The 27,492-nt window shown below is 42.2% G+C and overlaps 1 protein-coding gene across 1 annotated transcript in view; it reads left to right on the top strand.

Moving 5' to 3' along the window:
* The first annotated feature begins 1,242 nt into the window (after positions 1 to 1,242).
* The window catches only part of LOC130282302 (G-protein coupled receptor 54-like), a 33,189-nt gene continuing 6,939 nt past the window's right edge, over positions 1,243 to 27,492 (top strand). Inside the window, 4 exon segments of the mRNA XM_056530394.1 lie at positions 1,243 to 2,018; positions 16,868 to 16,992; positions 27,248 to 27,343; positions 27,345 to 27,384. Of these exon segments, the coding sequence (XP_056386369.1) occupies positions 1,751 to 2,018; positions 16,868 to 16,992; positions 27,248 to 27,343; positions 27,345 to 27,384 (529 nt within the window). The 5' untranslated portion in view covers positions 1,243 to 1,750.

The following is a 27,492-nucleotide window of genomic DNA, read 5'->3' as shown; positions in this document are numbered from 1 at the left end:
TTTCGTGTTTGTAGGATCGATGTCCAGGACGTTGTGTGAGGCTCCGGACCTGGGGGCAGCAGATCCATTGTGTCCTATAAAACAATGGGCGTCCTCCTCCTCCTGATTGGGCGACGCTCTCACAGATCACAATGATGTCCTATCTCGGCTCTGAGCATCCGGCAGGTTGGGGGCTGTTGCCTGGAAACTGTTTACGAGGCGGCAGCGCTCTGTGCTCACTCCACGTGTGACTATAACACCAGAGAGTTGTCACTTCAGAGACAGACACATGGCGTCCGAGACTGAGACCCCACAGGAGATGAGGAGCAGTCACTGAGACATCTACAGGAGATGAGGAGCAGTCACTGAGACATCTACAAGAGATGAGGAGCAGTCACTGAGACATCTACAGGAGATGAGGAGCAGTCACTGAGACATCTACAAGAGATGAGGAGCAGTCACTGAGACATCTACAAGAGATGAGGAGCAGTCACTGAGACATCTACAGGAGATGAGGAGCAGTCACTGAGACATCTACAAGAGATGAGGAGCAGTCACTGAGACATCTACAGGAGATGAGGAGCAGTCACTGAGACATCTACAAGAGATGAGGAGCAGTCACTGAGACATCTACAAGAGATGAGGAGCAGTCACTGAGACATCTACAGGAGATGAGGAGCAGTCACTGAGACATCTACAAGAGATGAGGAGCAGTCACTGAGACATCTACAGGAGGGGAGGAGCAGTCATTGAGACATCTACAAGAGATGAGGAGCAGTCACTGAGACATCTACAAGAGATGAGGAGCAGTCACTGAGACATCTACAAGAGATGAGGAGCAGTCACTGAGACATCTACAGGAGGGGAGGAGCAGTCACTGAGACATCTACAAGAGATGAGGAGCAGTCACTGAGACATCTACAAGAGATGAGGAGCAGTCACTGAGACATCTACAAGAGATGAGGAGCAGTCACTGAGACATCTACAGGAGGGGAGGAGCAGTCACTGAGACATCTACAAGAGATGAGGAGCAGTCACTGAGACATCTACAAGAGATGAGGAGCAGTCACTGAGACATCTACAGGAGATGAGGAGCAGTCACTGAGACATCTACAAGAGATGAGCAGTCACTGAGACATCTACAAGAGATGAGGAGCAGTCACTGAGACATCTACAAGAGATGAGGAGCAGTCACTGAGACATCTACAAGAGATGAGGAGCAGTCCCTGAGACATCTACAGGAGATGAGGAGCAGTCACTGAGACATCTGAAAGAGTTCAGGTCCAGTCAATGAGACATCTACAATAGAAGAGGAGCAGTCACTGAGACATCTACAAGATATGAGGAGCAGTCACTGAGACATCTACAAGAGATGAGGAGCAGTCACTGAGACATCTACAAGAGATGAGGAGCAGTCACTGAGACACCTACAGGAGTTCAGGTCCAGTCAATGAGACATCTACAAGAGATGAGGAGCAGTCACTGAGACATCTACAAGAGATGAGGAGCAGTCACTGAGACATCTACAGGAGTTCAGGTCCAGTCTTTGAGACATCCAATGAACATGATGTTTAATCATTAAGACATGTACAGGAGATAAGTTCCAATCTCTGAGACATCTCTGGATTTATAATATTGAGATCTCCACTTCTGAGGACCAGAGAAGTTTGGTGGAGTTTATATTCTTAGACTGAGGGTCGGTTCTGGATTTACAGGGTCGGTTCTGGATTTACAGGGTCGGTTCTGGATTTCTTATTTCTGTATTGGCCTGATGATGGCGCTGGAGGGGGGGATGATGAATGAGATGTTTAACCTGTCATGGGAGGACATGAATGGAAGCGACCTGTGGAACTGGAGCAAAACCAATAAGTCCCTGGTGAACCAGACGGAGACAGGAGCGCCGCCGTTCTTGACGGACGCCTGGCTGGTTCCCCTGTTCTTTGCTCTCATCATGTTGGTGGGTTTGATCGGGAATTCTCTGGTCATTTATGTCATTACCAAACACAGACAAATGAGAACAGCCACCAACTTTTATATAGGTAAGTGTCCCCCACCTGCTTCATCACCACCATCATCACCACCATCATCATCACCACCATCATCATCATCACCATCATCATCACCACCATCATCATCACCACCATCATCATCATCACCACCATCATCATCACTATCATCATCATCACCATCATCATCACCAACATCATCATCATCATCACCACCATCATCACCATCATCACCACCATCATCATCATCACCATCATCATCACCACCATCATCATCACCACCATCATCATCATCACCACCATCATCATCACTATCATCATCATCACCATCATCATCACCAACATCATCATCATCATCACCACCATCATCACCATCATCATCATAATCCCCACCATCACCATCATCACCATCATCACCACCATCATCATCACCACCATCATCATCACCACCATCATCAACATCCCCATCATCATCACATCATCATCATCACCACCATCATCAACATCCCCATCATCATCACTATCATCATCATCATCACCATCATCATCATCAACATCATCATCATCATCACCACCATCATCATCACCATCATCACCACCATCATCATCACCATCATCACCACCATCATCATCATCACATCATCACCACCATCATCATCACATCATCACCACCATCATCACCATCATAACCATCATCACCACCATCATCATCACTATCATCATCATCTTCACCATCATCATTATCATCATCATCACTATCTTCACCATCATCACCATCATCATTATCATCATCACTATCATCACCATCATCATCACTATAATCACCACCACCATCATCATCACTATCATCATCACTATCATCACCACCATCATCACCATCATCATGATCATCATCACCACCATCATCATCACCACCATCATCATCACTATCATCATCATCACCATCATCACCACCATCATCACCATCATCACCACCATCATCACCAACATCATCATCCTCATCACCACCATCATCATCATCATCATCACCACCATCATCATCACTATCATCATCACCACCATTATCATCATCACTATCATCATCATCATCACTATGATCATCATCACTATCATCATCACCATCATCATCATCACCATCATCACCACCATCATCACTATCATCATCATCACTATCATCATCATCACCACTATCATCACCATCATCAACATCATCATCACTATCATCATCACCATCATCATCATCATCATCACTATCATCACTATCATCATCATAATCATCATCATCATCACTATCATCAACACCACCACTATCATCACCATCATCATCATCACTATCATCACTATCATCATCATAATCATAACATCATCTTCATCATCACCACCATCATCATCACAACCATTATCATCACCACCATCATCATCATCCTCACTATCATCATCACCATCATTATCATCATCATACTCACTATCATCATCACCATCATTATCATCATCATCCTCACTATCATCATCACCATCATTATCATCATACCATCACCACCATCATCACCATCATCATCACCACCCTCATCATAACCATCATTATCACCATCATCACCACCACCATCATCATCACTATATAAATATTATCTATTGTTCTCTGTCCTACAGTCACCTCTCACCTCCTGACATGGCTGATAACAGAGAACGATAAATTGTATTCACCTGTCCTACAGTCACCTCTCCTCTCCTGACATGGCTGATAACAAAGAACAATAGATTGTATTCACCTGTTCTACAGTCATCTCTCCTCTCCTGACATGGCTGATAACAGAGAACAATAGATTGTATTCACCTGTCCTACAGTCACTTCTCCCCTCCTGACATGGCTGATAACAGAGAACAATATATATATGCACCTGTCCTACAGTCACCTCTCCCCTCCTGACATGGCTGATAACAGAAAACAATAGATATATTCACCTGTCCTACAGTCACCTCTCCTCTCCTGACATGGCTGATAACAGAGAACAATAGATTGTATTCTCCTGTCCTACAGTCACCTCTCCCCTTCTGACATGGCTAATAACAGAGAACAATAGATATATTCCCCTGTCCTACAGTCACCTCTCCTCTCCTGACATGGCTGATACCAGAGAACAATAGATATATTCACCTGTCCTGCAGTCACCTCTCCCCTCCTGACATGGCTGATAACAGAGAACAATAGATATATTCACCTGTCCTGCAGTCACCTCTCCCCTCCTGACATGGCTGATAACAGAGAACAATAGATTATATTCACCTGTCCTACAGTCACCTCTCCTCTCCTGACATGGCTGATAACAGAGAACAATAGATTATATTCACCTGTCCTACAGTCACCTCTCCTCTCCTGACATGGCTGATAACAAAGAACAATAGATTATATTCTCCTGTCCTACAGTCACCTCTCCTGACATGGCTGATAACAGAGAACAATAGATATATTCACCTGTCCTACAGTCACCTCTCCCCTCCTGACATGGCTGATAACAGAGAAAAATAGATTCACCTGTCCTACAGTCACCTCTCCTCTCCTGACATGGCTGATAACAGAGAACAATAGATATATTCACCTGTCCTGCAGTCACCTCTCCCCTCCTGACATGGCTGATAACAGAGAACAATAGATTATATTCACCTGTCCTACAGTCACCTCTCCTCTCCTGACATGGCTGATAACAAAGAACAATAGATTATATTCTCCTGTCCTACAGTCACCTCTCCTGACATGGCTGATAACAGAGAACAATAGATATATTCACCTGTCCTACAGTCACCTCTCCCCTCCTGACATGGCTGATAACAGAGAAAAATAGATTCACCTGTCCTACCGTCACCTCTCCTCCCCTGCCATGGCTGATAACAGAGAACAATAGATATATTCACCTGTCCTACAGTCACCTCTCCTCTCCTGACATGGCTGATAACAGAGAACAATAGATATATTCCGCTGTCCTACAGTCACCTCTCCTCTCCTGACATGGCTGATAACAGAGAACAATAGATTGTATTCTATTCACCTGTCCTACAGTCACCTCTCCCCTTCTGACATGGCTGATAACAGAGAACAATAGATATAATCACCTGTCCTACAGTCACCTCTCCTCTCCTGACATGGCTGATAACAGAGAATAATAGATTGCATTCACCTGTCCTACAGTCACCTCTCCTCTTCTGACATGGCTGATAACAGAGAACACTAGATATCTTCATCTGTCCTACAGTCACCTTTCCCCTCCTGACATGGCTGATAACAGAACAATAGATATATTCACCTGTCCTACAGTCACCTCTCCTCTCCTGACATGGCTGATAACAGAGAACAATAGATATATTCACCTGTCCTACAGTCACCTCTCCTCTCCTGACATGGCTGATAACAGAGAACAATAGATATATTCACCTGTCCTACAGTCACCTCTCCTCTCCTGACATTGCTGATAACAGAGAACAATAGATTGTATTCTATTCACCTGTCCTACAGTCACCTCTCCCCTTCTGACATGGCTGATAACAGAGAACAATAGATATAATCACCTGTCCTACAATCACCTCTCCTCTCCTGACATGGCTGATAACAGAGAATAATAAACTGCATTCACCTGTCCTACAGTCACCTCTCCTCTCCTGACATGGCTGATAACAGAGAACACTAGATATATTCACCTGTCCTACAGTCACCTTTCCCCTCCTGACATGGCTGATAACAGAGAACAATAGATATATTCACCTGTCCTACCGTCACCTCTCTTCTCCTGACATGGCTGATAACAGAGAAAAATAGATTCACCTGTCCTAAAGTCACCTCTCCTGCCATGGCTGATAACAGAGAACAATAGATATATTCACCTGTCCTACAGTCACCCCTCCTCTCCTGACATGGCTGATAACAGAGAACAATAGATATATATTCACCTGTCCTGCAGTCACCTCTCCCCTCCTGACATGGCTGATAACAGAGAACAATAGATTATATTCACCTGTCCTACAGTCACCTCTCCTCTCCTGACATGGCTGATAACAGAGAACAATAGATTGTATTCACCTGTCCTACAGTCACCCCTCCTCTCCTGACATGGCTGATAGAGAACACTAGATATATTCACCTGTCCTACAGTCTCCTCCCCTCTCCTGACATGGCTGATAACAGAGAACAATAGATTATATTCTCCTGTCCTACAGTCACCTCTCCTCTCCTGACATGGCTGATAACAGAGAACAATAGATATATTTACCTGTCCTACAGTCACCTCTCCTTTCCTGACATGGCTGATAACAGAGAACAATAGATATATTCATCTGTCCTACAGTCACCTCTCCTCTCCTGACATAGCTGATAACAGAGAACAATAGATATATTCTCCTGTCCTAAAGTCACCTCTCCCCTCCTGACATGGCTGAAAACAGAGAAAAATAGATTCACCTGTCCTACAGTCACCTCTCCTCCCCTGCCATGGCTGATAACAGAGAACAAAAGATATATTCACCTGTCCTACAGTCACCTCTCCTCTTCTGACATGGCTGATAACAGAGAACAATAGATATATTCACCTGTCCTACAGTCACCTCTCCTCTCCTGACATGGCTGATAACAGAGAACAATAGATATATTCCCCTGTCCTACAGTCACCTCTCCTTTCATGACATTGCTGATAACAGAGAACAATAGATTGTATTCACCTGTCCTACAGTCACCTCTCCCCTTCTGACATGGCTGATAACAGAGAACAATAGATATAATCACCTGTCCTACAGTCACCTCTCCTCTCCTCACATGGCTGATAACAGAGAACAATAGATTGCATTCACCTGTCCTACAGTCACCTCTCCTCTCCTGACATGGCTGATAACAGAGAACAATAGATTGTATTCACCTGTCCTACAGTCACCTCTCCTCTCCTGACATGGCTGATAACAGAGAAAAATAGATATATTCACCTGTCCTACAGTCACCTCTCCTCTTCTGACATGGCTGATAACAGAGAACAATAAATTGCATTCACCTGACCTACAGTCACCTCTCCTGACATGGCTGATAACAGAGAACAATAGATTATATTCACCTGTCCTACGGTCACCTCTCCTCTCCTGAAATGGCTGATAACAGAGAACAATAGATTGTATTCACCTGTCCTACAGTCACCTCTCCTCTCCTGACATGGCTGATAGCAGAGAAAAATAAATATATTCACCAGTCCTACAGGCACCTCTCCCCTCCTGACATGGCTGATAACAGAGAACAATAGATTATATTCTCCTGTCCTACAGTCACCTCTCCTCTCCTGTCGTGGCTGATAACAGAGAACAATAGATATGTTCACCTGTCCTACAGTCACCTCTCCTCTCCTGACATGGCTGATAACAGAGAACAATAGATAGTATTCACCTGTCCTACAGTCACCTCTCCTCTCCTGACATGGCTGATAACAGAGAACAATAGATTGTATTCCCTTGTCCTACAGTCACCTCTCCTCTCCTGACATGGCTGATAACAGAGAACAATAGATATATTTACCTGTCCTACAGTCACCTCTCCCCTCCTGACATGGCGGATAACAGAGAAGAATATATATATATTGACCTGTCCTACAGTCACCTCTCCCCTCCTGACATGGCTGATAACAGAGAACAATAGATTGCATTCACCTGTCCTACAGTCACCTCTCCTCTCCTGACATGGCTGATAACAGAGAACAATAGATATATGTACCTGTCCTACAGTCACCTCTCCCCTCCTGACATGGCTGATAACAGAGAAAAATAGATTCACCTGTCCTAAAGTCACCTCTCCTGCCATGGCTGATAACAGAGAACAATAGATATATTCACCTGTCCTACAGTCACCTCTCCTCTCCTGACATGGCTGTTAACAGAGAACAATAGATATATTCACCTGTCCTACAGTCACCTCTCCTCTCCTGACATGGCTGATAACAGATTACAATAGATTGTATTCACCTGTCCTACAGTCAGCTCTCCCCTCCTGACATGGCTGATAACAGAGAACAATAGATATATTCACCTGTCCTACAGTCACCTCTCCCCTCCTGCCATGGCTGATAACAGAGAACAATAGATTTGATTCACCTGTCCTACAGCCACCTCTCCTCTCCTGACATGGCTGATAACAGAGAACAACAGATTGCATTCACCTGTCCTACAGTCACCTCTCCTCTCCTGACATGGCTGATAACAGAGAACAATAGATTGCATTCGCCTGTCCTACAGTCACCTCTTCTCTCCTGACATGGCTGATAACAGAGAACAATATATATATTTACCTGTCCTACAGTCACCTCTCCCCTCCTGACATGGCTGATACCAGAGAACAATAGATTGCATTCACCTCTCCTCTCCTGACATGGCTGATAACAGAGAACAATAGATATATGTACCGGTCCTACAGTCACCTCTCCCCTCCTGACATGGCTGATAACAGAGAAAAATAGATTCACCTGTCCTAAAGTCACCTCTCCTGCCATGGCTGATAACAGAGAACAATATATATATTCACCTGTCCTGCAGTCACCTCTCCTCTCCTGACATGGCTGTTAACAGAGAACAATAGATATATTCACCTGTCCTACAGTCAGCTCTCCCCTCCTGACATGGCTGATAACAGAGGACAATAGATTGGATTCTCCTGTCCTACAGTCACCTCTCCTGACATGGCTGATAACAGAGAACAATAGATATATTCACCTGTCCTACAGTCAGCTCTCCCCTCCTGACATGGCTGATAACAGAGGACAATAGATTGGATTCTCCTGTCCTACAGTCACCTCTCCCCTCCTGACATGGCTGATAACAGAGAACAATAGATATATTCCCTTGTCCTACAGTCACCTCTCCTCTCCGGACATTGCTGAAAACAGATTACAATAGATTGTATTCACCTGTCCTAGAGTCACCTCTCCCCTCCTGACATGGCTGATAACAGAGAACAATAGATATATTCACCTGTCCTACAGTCACCTCTCCCCTCCTGACATGGCTGATAACAGAGAACAATAGATATATTCACCTGTCCTACAGTCACCTCTCCCCTCCTGCCATGGCTGATAACAGAGAACAATAGATTGGATTCACCTGTCCTACAGTCACCTCTCCCCTCCTGACATGGCTGATAACAGAGGACAATAGATATATTCACCTGTCCTACAGTCACCTCTCCCCTCCTGCCATGGCTGATAACAGAGAACAATAGATTGGATTCACCTGTCCTACAGTCACCTCTCCCCTCCTGACATGGCTGATAACAGAGGACAATAGATATATTCACCTGTCCTACAGTCACCTCTCCCCTCCTGACATGGCTGATAACAGAGAAGAATAGATATATTCACCTGTCCTACAGTCACCTCTCCCCTCCTGACATGGCTGATAACAGAGGACAATAGATTGTATTCTCCTGTCCTACAGTCACCTCTCCCCTCCTGACATGGCTGATAACAGAGAACAATAGATATATTCCTTTGTCCTACAGTCACCTCGCCTCTCCTGACATTGCTGATAACAGATTACAATAGATTGTATTCACCTGTCCTACAGTCACCTCTCCCCTCCTGACATGGCTGATAACAGAGAACAATAGATATATTCACCTGTCCTACAGTCACCTCTCCTCTCCTGACATGGCTGATAACAGAGAACAATAGATATATTCACCTGTCCTACAGTCACCTCTCCCCTCCTGACATGACTGATAACAGAGAACAATAGATTGTATTCAACTGTCCTACAGTCATCTCTCCTCTCCTGACATGGCTGATAACAGAGAACAATAGATTATATTCACCTGTCCTACAGTCACCTCCCCCCTCCTGACATGGCTGATAACAGAGACAATAAATATATTCACCTGTCCTACCGTCACCTCTCTCCTGCTGACATGGCTGATAACAGAGAACAATAGATTGTATTCACCTGTCCTACAGTCACCTCTCCCCTCCTGACATGGCTGATAACAGAGAACAATAGATTTTGTTCACTTGTCCTAAAGTCACCTCTCCCCTCCTGACAAGGCTGATAACAGAGAACAATAGATATATTCACCTGTCCTACAGTCACCTCGCCTCTCCTGACATGGCTGATAACAGAGAATAATAGATTGTATTCACCTGTCCTACAGTCACCTCTCCTCTCCTGACATGGCTGATAACAGAGAACAATAGATATATTCACCTGTCCTACAGTCACCTCTCCTCTCCTGACATGGCTGATAACAGAGAACAATAGATTGTATTCACCTGTCCTACAGTCACCTCTCCTCTCCTGACATGGCTGATAACAGAGAACAATAGATTATATTCACCTGACCTACAGTCACCTCCCCCCTCCTGACATGGCTGATAACAGAAACAATAGATATATTCACCTGTCCTACAGTCACCTCTCTCCTGCTGACATGGCTGATAACAGAGAATAATAGATTGTATTCACCTGTCCTACAGTCACCTCTCCTCTCCTGACATGGCTGATAACAGAGAACAATAGATTGTATTCACCTGTCTTACAGTCACCTCTCCTCTCCTGACATGGCTGATAACAGAGAACAATAAATTGCATTCACCTGACCTACAGTCACCTCTCCTCTCCTGACATGGCTGATAACAGAGAACAATAGATTGTATTCACCTGTCCTACAGTCACCTCTCCTCTCCTGACATGGCTGATAACAGAGGACAATAGATATATTCCCTTGTCCTAAAGTCACCTCTCCTCTCCTGACATGGCTGATAACAGAGAACAATAGATATATTCACCTGTCCTACAATCACCTCTCCTCTCCTGACATGGCTGATAACAGAGAACAATAGATTGTATTCACCTGTCCTACAGTCACCTCTCCCCTCCTGACATGACTGATAACAGAGAACAATAGATATATTCACCTGTCCTATAGTCACCTCTCCTCTCCTGACATGGCTGATAACAGAGAGCAATAGATTATATTCACCTGTCCTACAGTCACCTCTCCTCTCCTGACATGGCTGATAACAGAGAACAATAGATTATATATTCACCTGTCCTACAGTCACCTCTCCTCCTGACATGGCTGATAACAGAGAACAATAGATTGTATTCACCTGTCCTACAGTCACCTCTCCTCTCCTGACATGGCTGATAACAGAGAACAATAGATTGTATTCACCTGTCCTACAGTCACCTCTCCTCTCCTGACATGGTTGATAACAGAGAACAAAAGATATATTCACCTGTCCTACAGTCACCTCTCCTCTCCTGACATGGCTGATAACAGAGAACAATAGATTATATTCACCTGTCCTAGAGTCACCTCTCCCCTCCTGACATGGCTGATAACAGAGAACAATAGATTATATTCACCTGTCCTACAGTCACCTCTCCCCTACTGACATGGCTGATAACAGAGAACAATAGATTGTATTCACCTGTGCTACAGTCACCTCTCTCCTCTCCTGATATGGCTGATAACAGAGAACAATAGATTGTATTCACCTGTGCTACAGTCACCTCTCTCCTCTCCTGATATGGCTGATAACAGAGAACAATAGATATATTCACCTGTCCTACAGTCACCTCTCCCCTCCTGACATGGCTGATAACAGAGAACAATTGATTATATTCACCTGTCCTACAGTCCCCTCTCCCCTCCTGACATGGCTGATAACAGAGAACAATAGATATATTCACCTGTCCTATAGTCACCTCTCTCCTCTCCTGACATGGCTGATAACAGAGAACAATAGATATATTCACCTGTCCTACAGTCACCTCTCCTCTCCTGACATGGCTGATAACAGAGAACAATAGATTGTATTCACCTGTCCTACAGTCACCTCTCCCCTCCTGACATGGCTGATAACAGAGAACAATAGATTGTATTTACCTGTCCTACAGTCACCTCTCCTCTCCTGACATGGATGATAACAGAGAACAATAGATATATTCACCTGTCCTACAGTCACCTCTCCTCTCCTGACATGGCTGATAACAGAGAACAATAGATTGTATTCACCTGTCCTACAGTCACCTCTCCCCTCCTGACATGGCTGATAACAGAGAACAATAGATTGTATTCTCCTGTCCTACAGTCACCTCTCTCCTCTCCTGACATGGCTGATAACAGAGAACAATAGATATATTCACCTGTCCTACAGTCACCTCTCCCCTCCTGACATGGCTAATAACAGAGAACAATAGATATATTCACCTGTCCTACAGTCACCTCTCCTCTCCTGACATGGCTGATAACAGAGAACAATAGATATATTCACCTGTCCTACAGTCACCTCTCCTCTCCTGACATGGCTGATAACAGAGAACAATAGATTGTATTCACCTGTCCTACAGTCACCTCTCCCCTCCTGACATGGCTGATAACAGAGAACAATAGATTGTATTTACCTGTCCTACAGTCACCTCTCCTCTCCTGACATGGATGATAACAGAGAACAATAGATATATTCACCTGTCCTACAGTCACCTCTCCTCTCCTGACATAGCTGATAACAGAGAACAATAGATTATATTCACCTGTCCTACTGTCACCTCTCCTCTCCTGACATGGCTGATAACAGAGAAGAATAGATTATATTCACCTGTCCTACAGTCACCTCTCCCCTACTGACATGGCTGATAACAGAGAACAATAGATTGTATTCACCTGTGCTACAGTCACCTCTCTCCTCTCCTGATATGGCTGATAACAGAGAACAATAGATTGTATTCACCTGTGCTACAGTCACCTCTCTCCTCTCCTGATATGGCTGATAACAGAGAACAATAGATATATTCACCTGTCCTACAGTCACCTCTCCCCTCCTGACATGGCTGATAACAGAGAACAATTGATTATATTCACCTGTCCTACAGTCCCCTCTCCCCTCCTGACATGGCTGATAACAGAGAACAATAGATATATTCACCTGTCCTATAGTCACCTCTCTCCTCTCCTGACATGGCTGATAACAGAGAACAATAGATATATTCACCTGTCCTACAGTCACCTCTCCTCTCCTGACATGGCTGATAACAGAGAACAATAGATTGTATTCACCTGTCCTACAGTCACCTCTCCCCTCCTGACATGGCTGATAACAGAGAACAATAGATTGTATTTACCTGTCCTACAGTCACCTCTCCTCTCCTGACATGGATGATAACAGAGAACAATAGATATATTCACCTGTCCTTCAGTCACCTCTCCTCTCCTGACATGGCTGATAACAGAGAACAATAGATTGTATTCACCTGTCCTACAGTCACCTCTCCCCTCCTGACATGGCTGATAACAGAGAACAATAGATTGTATTCTCCTGTCCTACAGTCACCTCTCTCCTCTCCTGACATGGCTGATAACAGAGAACAATAGATATATTCACCTGTCCTACAGTCACCTCTCCCCTCCTGACATGGCTGATAACAGAGAACAATAGATTGTATTCTCCTGTCCTACAGTCACCTCTCTCCTCTCCTGACATGGCTAATAACAGAGAACAATAGATATATTCACCTGTCCTACAGTCACCTCTCCTCTCCTGACATGGCTGATAACAGAGAACAATAGATATATTCACCTGTCCTACAGTCACCTCTCCTCTCCTGACATGGCTGATAACAGAGAACAATAGATTGTATTCACCTGTCCTACAGTCACCTCTCCCCTCCTGACATGGCTGATAACAGAGAACAATAGATTGTATTTACCTGTCCTACAGTCACCTCTCCTCTCCTGACATGGATGATAACAGAGAACAATAGATATATTCACCTGTCCTACAGTCACCTCTCCTCTCCTGACATGGCTGATAACAGAGAACAATAGATTGTATTCACCTGTCCTACAGTCACCTCTCCCCTCCTGACATGGCTGATAACAGAGAACAATAGATTGTATTTACCTGTCCTACAGTCACCTCTCCTCTCCTGACATGGATGATAACAGAGAATAATAGATATATTCACCTGTCCTACAGTCACCTCTCCTCTCCTGACATGGCTGATAACAGAGAACAATAGATAAATTCACCTGTCCTACAGTCACCTCTCCCTCCTGACATGGCTGATAACAGAGAACAATAGATATATTCACCTGTCCTACAGTCACCTCTCCCTCCTGACATGGCTGATAACAGAGAACAATAGATATATTCTCCTGTCCTACAGTCACCTCTCCTCTCCTGACATGGCTGATAGCAGAGAACAATAGATTGTATTCACCTGTCCTACAGTCACCTCTCCCCTCCTGACATGGCTGATAACAGAGAACAATAGATTGTATTCACCTGTCCTACAGTCACCTCTCCTCTCCTGACATGGCTGATAACAGAGAACAATAGATATATTCACCTGTCCTACAGTCACCTCTCCCCTCCTGACATGGCTGATAGCAGAGAACAATAGATATATTCACCTGTCCTACAGTCACCTCTCCTCTCCTGACATGGCTAATAGCAGAGAACAATAGATATATTCACCTGTCCTACAGTCACCTCTCCCTCCTGACATGGCTGATAACAGAGAACAATAGATATATTCACCTGTCCTACAGTCACCTCTCCTGACATGGCTGATAACAGAGAACAATAGATTATATTCTCCTGTCCTACAGTCACCTCTCCTCTCCTGACATGGCTGATAGCAGAGAACAATAGATATATTCACCTGTCCTACAGTCACCTCTCCTCTCCTGACATGGCTGATAACAGAGAACAATAGATATATTCACCTGTCCTACAGTCACCTCTCCTCTCCTGACATGGCTGATAACAGAGAGGGATCCTGTCGCCCCTTTTGCCCCCATGTTATTATCTCTTTTTTGAAGAGTTGAAAGTTGTTTGATCTATAGTTTACTGTGATGGTTGATGGTGCAGCTTCTGTTGTGGCCACAAGGTGGCAGTATGCACCAATGATCCCCATGAGGAAAATAATGTAATTTGTCACAATGTTTCATGAATTCTGAACTTGCCATCTAGGATGAGATATTCCAGCAGGGGGCGGTATATGCCCTGTGTCTGGATACAAGAATAACCCTAACGGGTGCAGAGAATACCAGGGGTTATCTGCTGACTATGGCGCCTCCCAGAGGATGTATGTGGAACAATCAGTCAGTTCTGTGGAAGCAGGAAATATGGGAAAGCGTAAGGATGTGAGCGGCTGTGACCGGTGCTGATTAGCGATGTGTAGACCCCAGAGTTAGAGGATCTCCACAACGGGAGGTCATGTGGGGGGGCCCCGATATGTATGGGTTAGTACTGACCAGAAATGTCCAAGGAAGGCCAGGACAGAGACATGGGGCCCAAGGAAGGAGACCAGGACAGAGACATGGGGCCCAAGGAAGTAGACCAGGACAGAGACATGGGGCCCAAGGTAGGAGACCAGGACAGAGACATGGAGCCCAAGGAAGGAGACCAGGACAGAGACATGGAGCCCAAGGAAGGAGACCAGGACAGAGACATGGGGCCCAAGGAAGGAGACCAGGACAGAGACATGGGGCCCAAGGTAGGAGACCAGGACAGAGACATGGAGCCCAAGGAAGGAGACCAGGACAGAGACATGGGGCCCAAGGAAGGAGACCAGGACAGAGACATGGGGCCCAAGGTAGGAGACCAGGACAGAGACATGGGGCCCAAGGAAGGAGACCAGGACAGAGATATGGGGCCCAAGAATGGAGACCAGGACAGAGACATGGGGCCCAAGGTAGGAGACCAGGACAGAGACATGGGGCCCAAGGAAGGAGACCAGGACAGAGACATGAAGCCCAAGGAAGGAGACCAGGACAGAGACATGGGGCCCAAGGTAGGAGACCAGGACAGAGACATGGGGCCCAAGGAAGGAGACCAGGACAGAGATATGGGGCCCAAGAATGGAGACCAGGACAGAGACATGGGGCCCAAGGATGGAGACCAGGACAGAGATATGGGGCCCAAGGAAGGAGACCAGGACAGAGATATGGGCCCAAGGAAGGAGACATGGGACAGAGACATGGGGCCCAAGGTAGGAGACCAGGACAGAGACATGGGGCCCAAGGTAGGAGACCAGTACAGAGATATGGGGCCCAAGGTAGGAGACCAGGACAGAGATATGGGGCCCAAGGAAGGAGACATGGGACAGAGACATGGGGCCCAAGGTAGGAGACCAGGACAGAGACATGGGGCCCAAGGTAGGAGACCAGGACAGAGATATGGGGTCCATGGAAGGAGACCAGGACAGAGACATGGGGCCCAAGGAAGGAGACCAGGACAGAGACATGGGGCCCAAGGTAGGAGACCAGGACAGAGATATGGGGCCCAAGGTAGGAGACCAGGACATAGATATAGGGCCCAAGGAAGGAGACCAGGACAGAGACATGGGGCCCAAGGTAGGAGACCAGGACAGAGATATGGGGCCCAAGGAAGGAGACCAGGACAGAGACATGGGGCCCAAGGAAGGAGACCAGGACAGAGACATGGAGCCCAAGGCTCATTGATGTGTGTGTGTGGTGGGGGTAAAGACCTGTCTGAACACGTGGCTCTACCCTAACACAGCTGAGGGTTTGTTACAATATAGACAGTTCAGAGAATCCTCATTGATCTGAAATACATAGCAGAACAAATCTCTCTCCTGTTCTGATTTCTGTTACAATGTATCAGGAGTGCAGGTAAAATGTATCCACCTGAGGACTGTTCACACTGAGATATAAAATGTTACAGATTGTGACACCAAGCGGAAACATTGAAACTTGTGAGGACCCTCCTGCTGCTGCAGAACTACAACTCCCAGCAGATACCGACATCCGCAGGCTAAGGCCATGTTTGGAGTTGTAGTTTGACATATAGAATTTTACCAGCTCACCCTTTAGTCGCCCACTCACTTTTTGTATCTCTCTCCCGCAGCTAACTTGGCCTCCACCGACATCATGTTCCTGGTGTGCTGCGTGCCTTTCACCGCAACGCTGTACCCCCTGCCCAGCTGGGTGTTTGGGGACTTCATGTGCAAGTTTGTCGCGTATCTGCAGCAGGTGAGTGGGGGTGGGGGGGTGCAGTCAGAGCTTCCGCATAGACCATGGTTCCTGACCAGGGTGCCTTCAGCTGTTGTAAAACTCCAACTCCCAGCATGCCCGGACAGACACTGGCTGTCTAGGCATGCTGGGAGTTGTAGTTTTGCAACAGCTGGAGGTTCCCTGGTTGGGAAACACTGGCAAAGACATAGACACAAAGTTTTGATCTGAAGGCACCACTAGGGGGAGCTCACTGCATACACAATCATACCGCTCCCATTGAGGTGGATAATAAACCTGGAGGTGTCTTCTGGCCACAGAGAGGCAAATAATGGAGCTGATACAATTGGCGCCGTGTAGTAATATATGTAAATGGTTAAATAAATTATCATGTAGAGAAAAGCTTCATTTTTATCCCATTGGTATTACTATTTTATCACATCATAAATCACATACAAGGCATGGCTAGTGAAGGAATGCAACTGTAACGAAACCTCAGCTGAGAGAAGTTTGAGCTCCATGCAGGATTTCAGCCACTGACAGCAAATGTAGAGAAACCGAGACACAAATCTATTAGAAAAGGATTTACCATATTTATGATTCCACATTATGTTGTGTATTATATGTATTATGTATTATATGTGTTATGTATTATATGTGTTATGTATTATATGTGTTATATATTATATGTGTTATATATTATATGTGTTATGTATTATATGTGTTATGTATATTATATGTGTTATGTATTATATGTGTTATATATTATATGTGTTATGTATTATATGTTATGTATTATATGTGTTATATATATTATGTGTTATGTATTATATGTGTTATATATATTATATGTGTTATGTATTATATGTGTTATATATTATGTGTGTTATGTATTATATGTTATGTATTATATGTGTTATATATATTATATGTGTTATGTATTATATGTGTTATATATTATATGTGTTATGTATTATATGTTATGTATTATATGTGTTATATATATTATGTGTTATGTATTATATGTGTTATATATATTATATGTGTTATGTATTATATGTGTTATATATTATGTGTGTTATGTATTATATGTTATGTATTATATGTGTTATATATTATATGTGTTATGTATTATATGTTATGTATTATATGTGTTATATATATTATGTGTTATGTATTATATGTGTTATATATATCATATGTGTTATGTATTATATGTGTTATATATTATGTGTGTTATGTATTATATGTTATGTATTATATGTGTTATATATATTATGTGTTATGTATTATATGTGTTATATGTATTATATGTGTTATGTATTATATGTGTTATGTATTATATGTTATGTATTATATGTGTTATATATATTATGTGTTATGTATTATATGTGTTATATATATTATATGTGTTATGTATTATATGTGTTATATATTATGTGTGTTATGTATTATATGTTATGTATTATATGTGTTATGTATTATATGTGTTATATATATTATATGTGTTATGTATTATATGTTATGTATTATATGTGTTATATATATTATTTGTGTTATGTATTATATGTGTTATATATATTATATGTGTTATGTATTATATGTGTTATATATTATATGTGTTATGTATTATATGTTATGTATTATATGTGTTATATATTATATGTGTTATATATTATATGTGTTATGTATTATATGTGTTATATATATTATATGTGTTATGTATTATATGTTATGTATTATATGTTATGTATTATATGTGTTATATATATTATATGTGTTATGTATTATATGTGTTATGTATTATATGTTATGTATTATATGTGTTATATATTATATGTGTTATGTATTATATGTGTTATATATATTATATGTGTTATGTATTATATGTGTTATGTATTATATGTGTTATATATTATATGTATTATGTATTATATGTGTTATATATATTATATGTGTTATGTATTATATGTTATGTATTATATGTGTTATATATTATATGTGTTATATATATTATGTGTTATGTATTATATGTGTTATATATTATATGTATTATGTATTATATGTGTTATATATATTATATGTGTTATGTATTATATGTTATGTATTATATGTGTTATATATTATATGTTATGTATTATATGTGTTATATATTATATGTGTTATATATATTATGTGTTATGTATTATATGTGTTCTGTATTATATGTGTTATATATTATATGTGTTATATATATTATATGTGTTATGTATTATATGTTATGTATTATATGTGTTATATATTATATGTGTTATGTATTATATGTGTTATGTATTATATGTGTTATATATTATATGTGTTATGTATTATATGTGTTATGTATTATATGTTATGTATTATATGTGTTATATATATTATATGTGTTATGTATTATATGTGTTAGATATTATATGTGTTATATATATTATATGTGTTATATATATTATATGTGTTATGTATTATATGTGTTATATATATTATATGTGTTATGTATTATATGTTATGTATTATATGTGTTATATATATTATATGTGTTATGTATTATATGTGTTATGTATTATATGTGTTAGATATTATATGTGTTATATATAATGTGTTATATATTATATGTGTTATGTATTATATGTGTTATGTATTATATGTGTTATGTATTATATGTATTATATATTATATGTGTTATGTATTATATGTGTTAGATATTACATGTGTTATGTATTATATGTGTTATATATATTATATGTGTTATGTATTATATGTGTTATGTATTATATGTGTTATATATATTATATGTGTTATGTATTATATGTGTTATGTATTATATGTGTTAGATATTATATGTGTTATATATTATGTGTTATATATTATATGTGTTATGTATTATATGCGTTATGTATTATATGTTATGTATTATATGTGTTATATATATTATATGTGTTATGTATGATATGTGTTATGTATTATATGTATTATGTCTTATATATTATGTGTTATGTATTATATGTATTATATATTATATGTGTTATGTATTATATGTGTTATGTATTATATGTGTTATGTATTATATGTGTTATTTATTATATGTGTTATGTATTATATGTGTTATATATTATATGTGTTATGTATTATATGTATTATATATTATATGTGTTATATATTATATGTGTTATGTATTATATGTGTTATATATATTATACGTGTTATGTATCATATGTGTTATATATTATATATTATATGTGTTATATATTATATGTGTTATATATTATATGTGTTATGTATTATATGTGTTATGTATTATATGTGTTATATATTATATGTGTTATGTATTATATGTGTTATATATTATATGTGTTATGTATTATATCTGTTATATATTATATGTGTTATGTATTATATGTGTTATACATTATATGTGTTATATATTATATGTGTTATGTATTATATGTGTTATATATTATATGTGTTATGTATTATATGTGTTATATATTATATGTGTTATATATTATATGTGTTATGTATTATATGTGTTATATATTATATGTGTTATATATCATATGTGTTATGTATTATATGAGTTATATATTATATGTGTTATGTATTATATGTTATGTATTATATGTATAACCGGTATATATTATATGTGTTATGAATTATACGTATTATATATTATATGTGTTATGTATTATATGTGTTAGATATTATATGTGTTATGTATTATATGTGTTATATATATTATATGTGTTATGTCTTATATGTGTTATATATTATGTGTTATATATATTATATGTGTTATGTATTATATGTGTTATATATTATATGTGTTATGTATTATATGTTATGTATTATATGTGTTATATATATTATGTGTTATGTATTATATGTGTTATATATATTATATGTGTTATGTATTATATGTGTTATATATTATGTGTGTTATGTATTATATGTTATGTATTATATGTGTTATGTATTATATGTGTTATATATATTATATGTGTTATGTATTATATGTTATGTATTATATGTGTTATATATATTATATGTGTTATGTATTCTATGTGCTACAGTGGGGCAAAAAAGTATTTAGTCAGCCACCAATTGAACAAGTTCTCCCCCTTATAAAGATGAGGCTGTAATTTCCATCATAGGTTATAACCTCAACTATGAGACAGAATGAGAAAAAAATCCATAAAATCACATTGTCTGATTATTAAAGAATTTATTTGCAAATTATGGTGGAAAATAAGTATTTGGTCACCTAAACAAGCAAGATCTCTGGCTCTCACAGACCTGTAACTTCTTCTTTAAAGGGGTTCTCCAGCATAAGGTGATTTTAGTAGGTACCTGGCAGACAGTAATTAACATCCTTAGGAAGGATCTGCGCTTGTCTTGGGGCTAAATGGCAATGTCATGAGATTACCATAACACTGTGGCTAGCTATTTGTGAACTGCTATTTCCTGTTTGACTTTTCTTTTTTTGACTACAAATCCCATAAATCCATCCTACACATCAGCCACCCCACCCATTGAAAAATAAATGAGCTGCATCCATTCAAAAGACCTGTGGTTTTAAATCAGGGTGCCTACAGCATTAGTTGCATATTTATCCCTCCACCCATTGAAGCGGACAGGCTCCCTGTCATCAGCTGACTAGTGAGTCAGGTCACGGCCATATTGCAACCTGGGAAAAATCTGAGACAACAGTCATTTTGTATGCTGTTAAAATAAATAGTGGGGTGAAAATCACAGAAGAATTGTGAGAAAACCGTCACACACAGGTACAGACACTATATTATGATCTACACTAACTTTACAGCCCCTGCAGCATAGTCAAATAAAAAAAATCCTGGAATACCCCTTTAAGAGTCTCCTCTGTCCAGGGGCTCTGTGCAGTGAGGATAAGCAGGGCTCTGTGCAGTGAGGATAAGCAGGGCTCTGTACACTGAGGACAAGCGGGGCTCTGTACACTGAGGACAGGCGGGGCTCTGTACACTGAGGACAAGCGGGGCTCTGTACACTGAGGACAAGCGGGGCTCTGTACACTGAGGACAAGCTGGGCTCTGTACACCGAGGACAAGCGGGGCTCTGTACATTGAGGACAAGCGGGGCTCTCTACACCGAGGACTAGCGGGGCTCTCCACACTGAGGACAAGCGGGGCTCTGTACACTGAGGACAAACAGGCCTCTGTACACCGAGGACAAGCGGGACTCTGTACACTGAGGACAAGCGGGGCTTTGTACACTGAGGACAAGCTGGGCTCTGTACACCGAGGACAAGCGGAGCTCTGTACACTGAGGACAAGCGGGGCTCTCTACACCGAGGACAAGCGGGGCTCTGTACACTGAGGACAAACAGGGCTCTCTACACTGAGGACAAGCGGGGCTCTGTACACTGAGGACAAGCAGGGCTCTGTACACCGAGGACAAGCGGGACTCTGTACAATGAGGACAAGCGGGGCTCTGTACACTAAGGACAAGCGGGGCTCTGTACACCAAGGACAAGCGGGGCTCTGTACACTGAGGACAAGCGGGGCTCTATGCTGTGAGGACAAGCGGGCCTCTGTACACTGAGGACAAGCTGGGCTCTGTACACTGAGGACAAGCAGGACTCTGTACACCGAGGACAAGCGGGGCTCTGTACACCGAGGACAAGCGGGGCTCTCTACACCGAGGACAAGCGGGGCTCTGTACACTGAGGACAAGCAGGGCTCTGTACACCGAGGACAAGCGGGACTCTGTACACTGAGGACAAGCGGGGCTCTGTACACTGAGGACAAGCAGGGCTCTGTACACCGAGGACAAGCGGGGCTCTACACCAAGGACAAGCGGGGCTCTGTACACTGAGGACAAGCGGGGCTCTCTACACTGAGGACAAGCGGGGCTCTGTACACTGAGGACAAGCGGATCTGTACACTGAGGACAAGCTGGGCTCTGTACGCCGAGGACAAGCAGGACTCTGTACACTGAGGACTAGCGAGGCTCTGTACACTGAGGACAAGCGGGGCTCTGTACACTGAGGACAAGCAGGGCTCTGTACACCGAGGACAAGGGGGGCTCTGTACACCGAGGACAAGCGGGGCTCTCTACACCGAGGACAAGCGGGGCTCTGTACACTGAGGACAAGCGGGGCTCTCTACACTGAGGACAAGCGGGGCTCTGTACACTGAGGACAAGCAGGGCTCTGTACATTGAGGACAAGCTGGGCTCTGTACACCGAGGACAAGCAGGACTCTGTACACTGAGGACTAGCGGGGCTCTGTACACTGAGGACTAGCGGGGCTCTGTACACTGAGGACAAGCGGGGCTCTGTACACGGAGGACAAGCGGGGCTCTGTACACTGAGGACAAGCGGGACTCTGTACACCGAGGACAAGCGGGGCTCTGTACACTGAGGACAAACAGGGCTCTGTGCAGTGAGGACAAGCGGGGCTCTGTACACTGAGGACAAGCAGGGCTCTGTACACTGAGGACTAGCGGGGCTCTGTACACCGAGGACAAGCGGGGCTCTGTACACTGAGGACAAACAGGGCTCTGTGCAGTGAGGACAAGCGGGGCTCTGTACACTGAGGACAAGCAGGGCTCTGTACACTGAGGACTAGCGGGGCTCTGTACACCAAGGACAAGCGGGGCTCTGTACACTGAGGACAAGCGGGTCTCTGTGCAGTGAGGACAAGCGGGGCTCTGTACACTGAGGACAAGCGAGGCTCTGTACACTGAGGACAAGCGGGGCTCTGTGCAGTGAGGACAAGCAGGGCTCTGTACACTGAGGACAAGTGGGGCTCTGTACACTGAGGACAAGCGGGGCCCTGTACACTGAGGACAAGCAGGGATCTGTACACTGAGGACAAGCAGGGCTCTATGCAGTGAGGATAAGCGGGGCTCTGTACACTGAGGACAAGCGGGGCTCTGTGCAGTGAGGATAAGCGGGGCTCTGTACAGTGAGGATAAGCAGGGCTCTATACACTGAGGATAAGCGGGACTCTGTACAGTGAGGATAAGCGGGGCTCTGTACACTGAGGATAAGCAGGGCTCTATACACTGAGGATAAGCGGGACTCTGTACAGTGAGGATAAGCGGGGCTCTGTACACTGAGGATAAGAGGGGCTCTGTACAGTGAGGATAAGCAGGGCTCTGTACACTGAGGACAAGCAGGGCCCTGTGCAGTGAGGATAAGCAGGGCTCTGTGCAGTGAGGATAAGCAGGGCTCTGAGCAGTGAGGATAAGCGGGGCTCTGTACACAGGACAAGCAGGGCTCTGTACACTGTGGACAAGTGGGGCTCTGTACACTGAGGACAAGCGGGGCTCTGTGCAGTGAGGATAAGCGGGGCTCTGTGCAGTGAGGATAAGCAGGGCTCTGTGCAGTGAGAATAAGTGGGGCTCTGTGCAGTGAGGGTAAGCGGGGCTCTGTGCAGTGAGGCTAAGTGGGGCTCTGTGCATTGAGGATAAGCGGGGCTCTGCAGTGAAGATAAGCGGGGCTCTGTGCAGTGAGGATAAGCGGGGCTTTGTGCAGTGACGATAAGCGGGGCTCTGTGCAGTGAGAATAAGCGGGGCTCTGTACACTGAGGACAAGCGGGGCTCTGTGCAGTGAGGACAAGCGGGGCTCTGTACACCGAGGACAAGCGGGGCTCTGTGCAGTGAAGACAAGCGGGGCTCTGTACACCGAGGACAAGCGGGGCTCTGTGCACCAAGGACAAGCGGGGCTCTGTACACCGAGGATAAGTGGGGCTCTGTACAGTGAGGACAAGCAGGGCCCTGTGCAGTGAGGATAAGCGGGGCTCTGTGCAGTGAGGATAAGCGGGCTCTGTACACTGAGGACAAGCAGGGCTCTGTGCAGTGAGGACAAGCGGGGCTCTGTGCAGTGAGGATAAGCGGGGCTCTGGGCAGTGAGGATAAGCGGGGCTCTGTGCAGTGAGGATAAGTAGGGCTCTGTGCAGTGAAGATAAGTGGGGCTCTGTGCAGTGAGGGTAAGCGGGGGCTCTGTGCAGTAAGGATAAGCGGGGCTCTGTGCAGTGAGGATAAGCGGGGCTCTGTACACTGAGGACAAGCGGGGCTCTGTACACTGAGGACAAGCGGGGCCCTGTGCAGTGAGGATAAGCGGGGCTCTGTGCAGTGAGGATAAGCGGGGCTCTGTGCAGTGAGGACAAGCGGGGCTCTGTGCAGTGAGGATAAGCGGGGATCTGTGCAGTGAGGATAAGCGGGGCTCTGTGCAGTGAGAATAAGCGGGGCTCTGTGCAGTGAGGATAAGCGGGGCTCTGTGCAGTGAGGATAAGCGGGGCTCTGTGCAGTGAGGATAAGCGGGGCTCTGTGCAGTGAAGATAAGCGGGGCTCTGTGCAGTGAGGATAAGTGGGGCTCTGTGCAGTGAGGATAAGCGGGGCTCTGTGCAGTGAGGACAAGCGGGGCTCTGTGCAGTGAGGATAAGCGGGGCTCTGTGCAGTGAGGATAAGCGGGGATCTGTGCAGTGAGGATAAGCGGGGCTCTGTACACTGAGGGCAAGCGGGGCTCTGTACACTGAGGACAAGCGGGGCTCTGTACACTGAGGACAAAATGGGGCCCTGTACACTGAGGACAAGCAGGGATCTGTTCACTTAGGACAAGCAGGGCTCTGTATACCGAGAACAAGCAGGGCTCTATGCAGTGAGGATAAGCGGGGCTCTGTACACTGAGGACAAGCGGGGGCTCTGTGCAGTGAGGATAAGCGGGGCTCTGTACACTGAGGCTCTATGACATGCTACTGACTCGCACTTAAGGAGGATTGACAACCCAGGAGTCTGCACAGAGTCCTACTTGTCCCAAACTCACTTCCTGTATTTGGACTCCTCATAGAGACATACAGGCAATAGTTGCCGGGACAACATTTTTTCACCCCAAAATATATAATTTTTTAATCAATGTATATTACAAATATTCATATAATGGTTTTATCTGCATGATATAAAAAGTTTTGATGACGACACTTTAATAATCAGACAATGTGATTTATGGATTTTTCTCATTCTGTCTCATAGTTGAGGTTATAACCTATGATGGAAATTACAGCCTCATCTTTATAAGGGGGAGAACTTGTACAATTGGGGGCTGACTAAATACTTTTTTTGCCCCACTGTATATTATATGTGTTATATATTATGTGTATTTTATGTTTTTATATTTGTTATATATTATGTGTATTTTATGTATTATATGTGTTATATATTATGTGTATTTTATGTATTATATGTGTTATATTTTATATGTATTGTATATTATGTGCTATATATTATATGTATTTTATGTATTATATGTGTTATATATTATATGTAGTTTATGTTTTTAGATGTGTTATATATCATATGTATTGTATATTATGTTTGTATATATTATATGTATTGTATATTATGTGTTCTATATTATGTGTATTTTATGTATTATATGTGTTATATATTATATGTATTGTATATTATGTGCTATATATTATATGTATTTTATGTATTATATGTGTTATATATTATATGTAGTTTATGTTTTTAGATGTGTTATATATTATATGTATTGTATATTATGTTGTATATATTATATGTATTGTATATTATGTGTTCTATATTATATGTATTTTATGTATTATATGTGTTATATATTATATGTAGTTTATGTTTTTAGATGTGTTATATATTATATGTATTGTATATTATGTTGTATATATTATATGTATTGTATATTATGTGTTATATATTATATGTAGTTTATGGTTTTAGAATGTGTTATATATTATATGTATTGTATATTATGTTGTATATATTATATGTATTGTATATTATGTGTTATATATTATATGTATTTTATGTATTATATGTGTTATATATTATATGTAGTTTATGTTTTTAGATGTGTTATATATTATATGTATTGTATATTATGTGTTCTATATTATATGTATTTTATGTATTATATGTGTTATATATTATATGTAGTTTATGTTTTTAGATGTGTTATATATTATATGTATTGTATATTATGTTGTATATGTTATATGTATTGTATATTATGTGTTCTATATTATATGTATTTTATGTATTATATGTGTTATATATTATATGTAGTTTATGTTTTTAGATGTGTTATATATTATATGTATTGTATATTATGTTTTTATATATTATATGTATTGTATATTATGTGTTATATATTATATGTATTTTATGTTTTTATATGTATGTTTCCTACACAGCCCTTTATGAAGTCCCCATAGACACAATGTAAAGCTTCCTCTGTGATTTCCCACAGGTCACGGTCCAGGCCACCTGTATCACCCTGACAGCGATGAGCGCCGACCGCTGCTACGCCACCCTGTACCCGCTGAGGTCACTCAGGCACCGCACCCCCCAGAGTAGCCATGATGGTCAGCATCTGCATCTGGATCGGTAAGAAGCGGCCATCACCTGCACGAGGACAAAACATTCATCATCATTTAGAATAAACTGGAAAATATCATTTATACAATGTTTGGCATGAGATATTCTCTTTTAAGG

Source organism: Hyla sarda, chromosome 7 (assembly GCF_029499605.1).
Source record: "Hyla sarda isolate aHylSar1 chromosome 7, aHylSar1.hap1, whole genome shotgun sequence".
In the NCBI taxonomy this organism is placed as follows: domain Eukaryota; kingdom Metazoa; phylum Chordata; class Amphibia; order Anura; family Hylidae; genus Hyla; species Hyla sarda.
The sequence above is the reverse complement of the archived record's forward strand: the minus strand, read 5'-3'. Positions and strand labels throughout refer to the sequence as shown.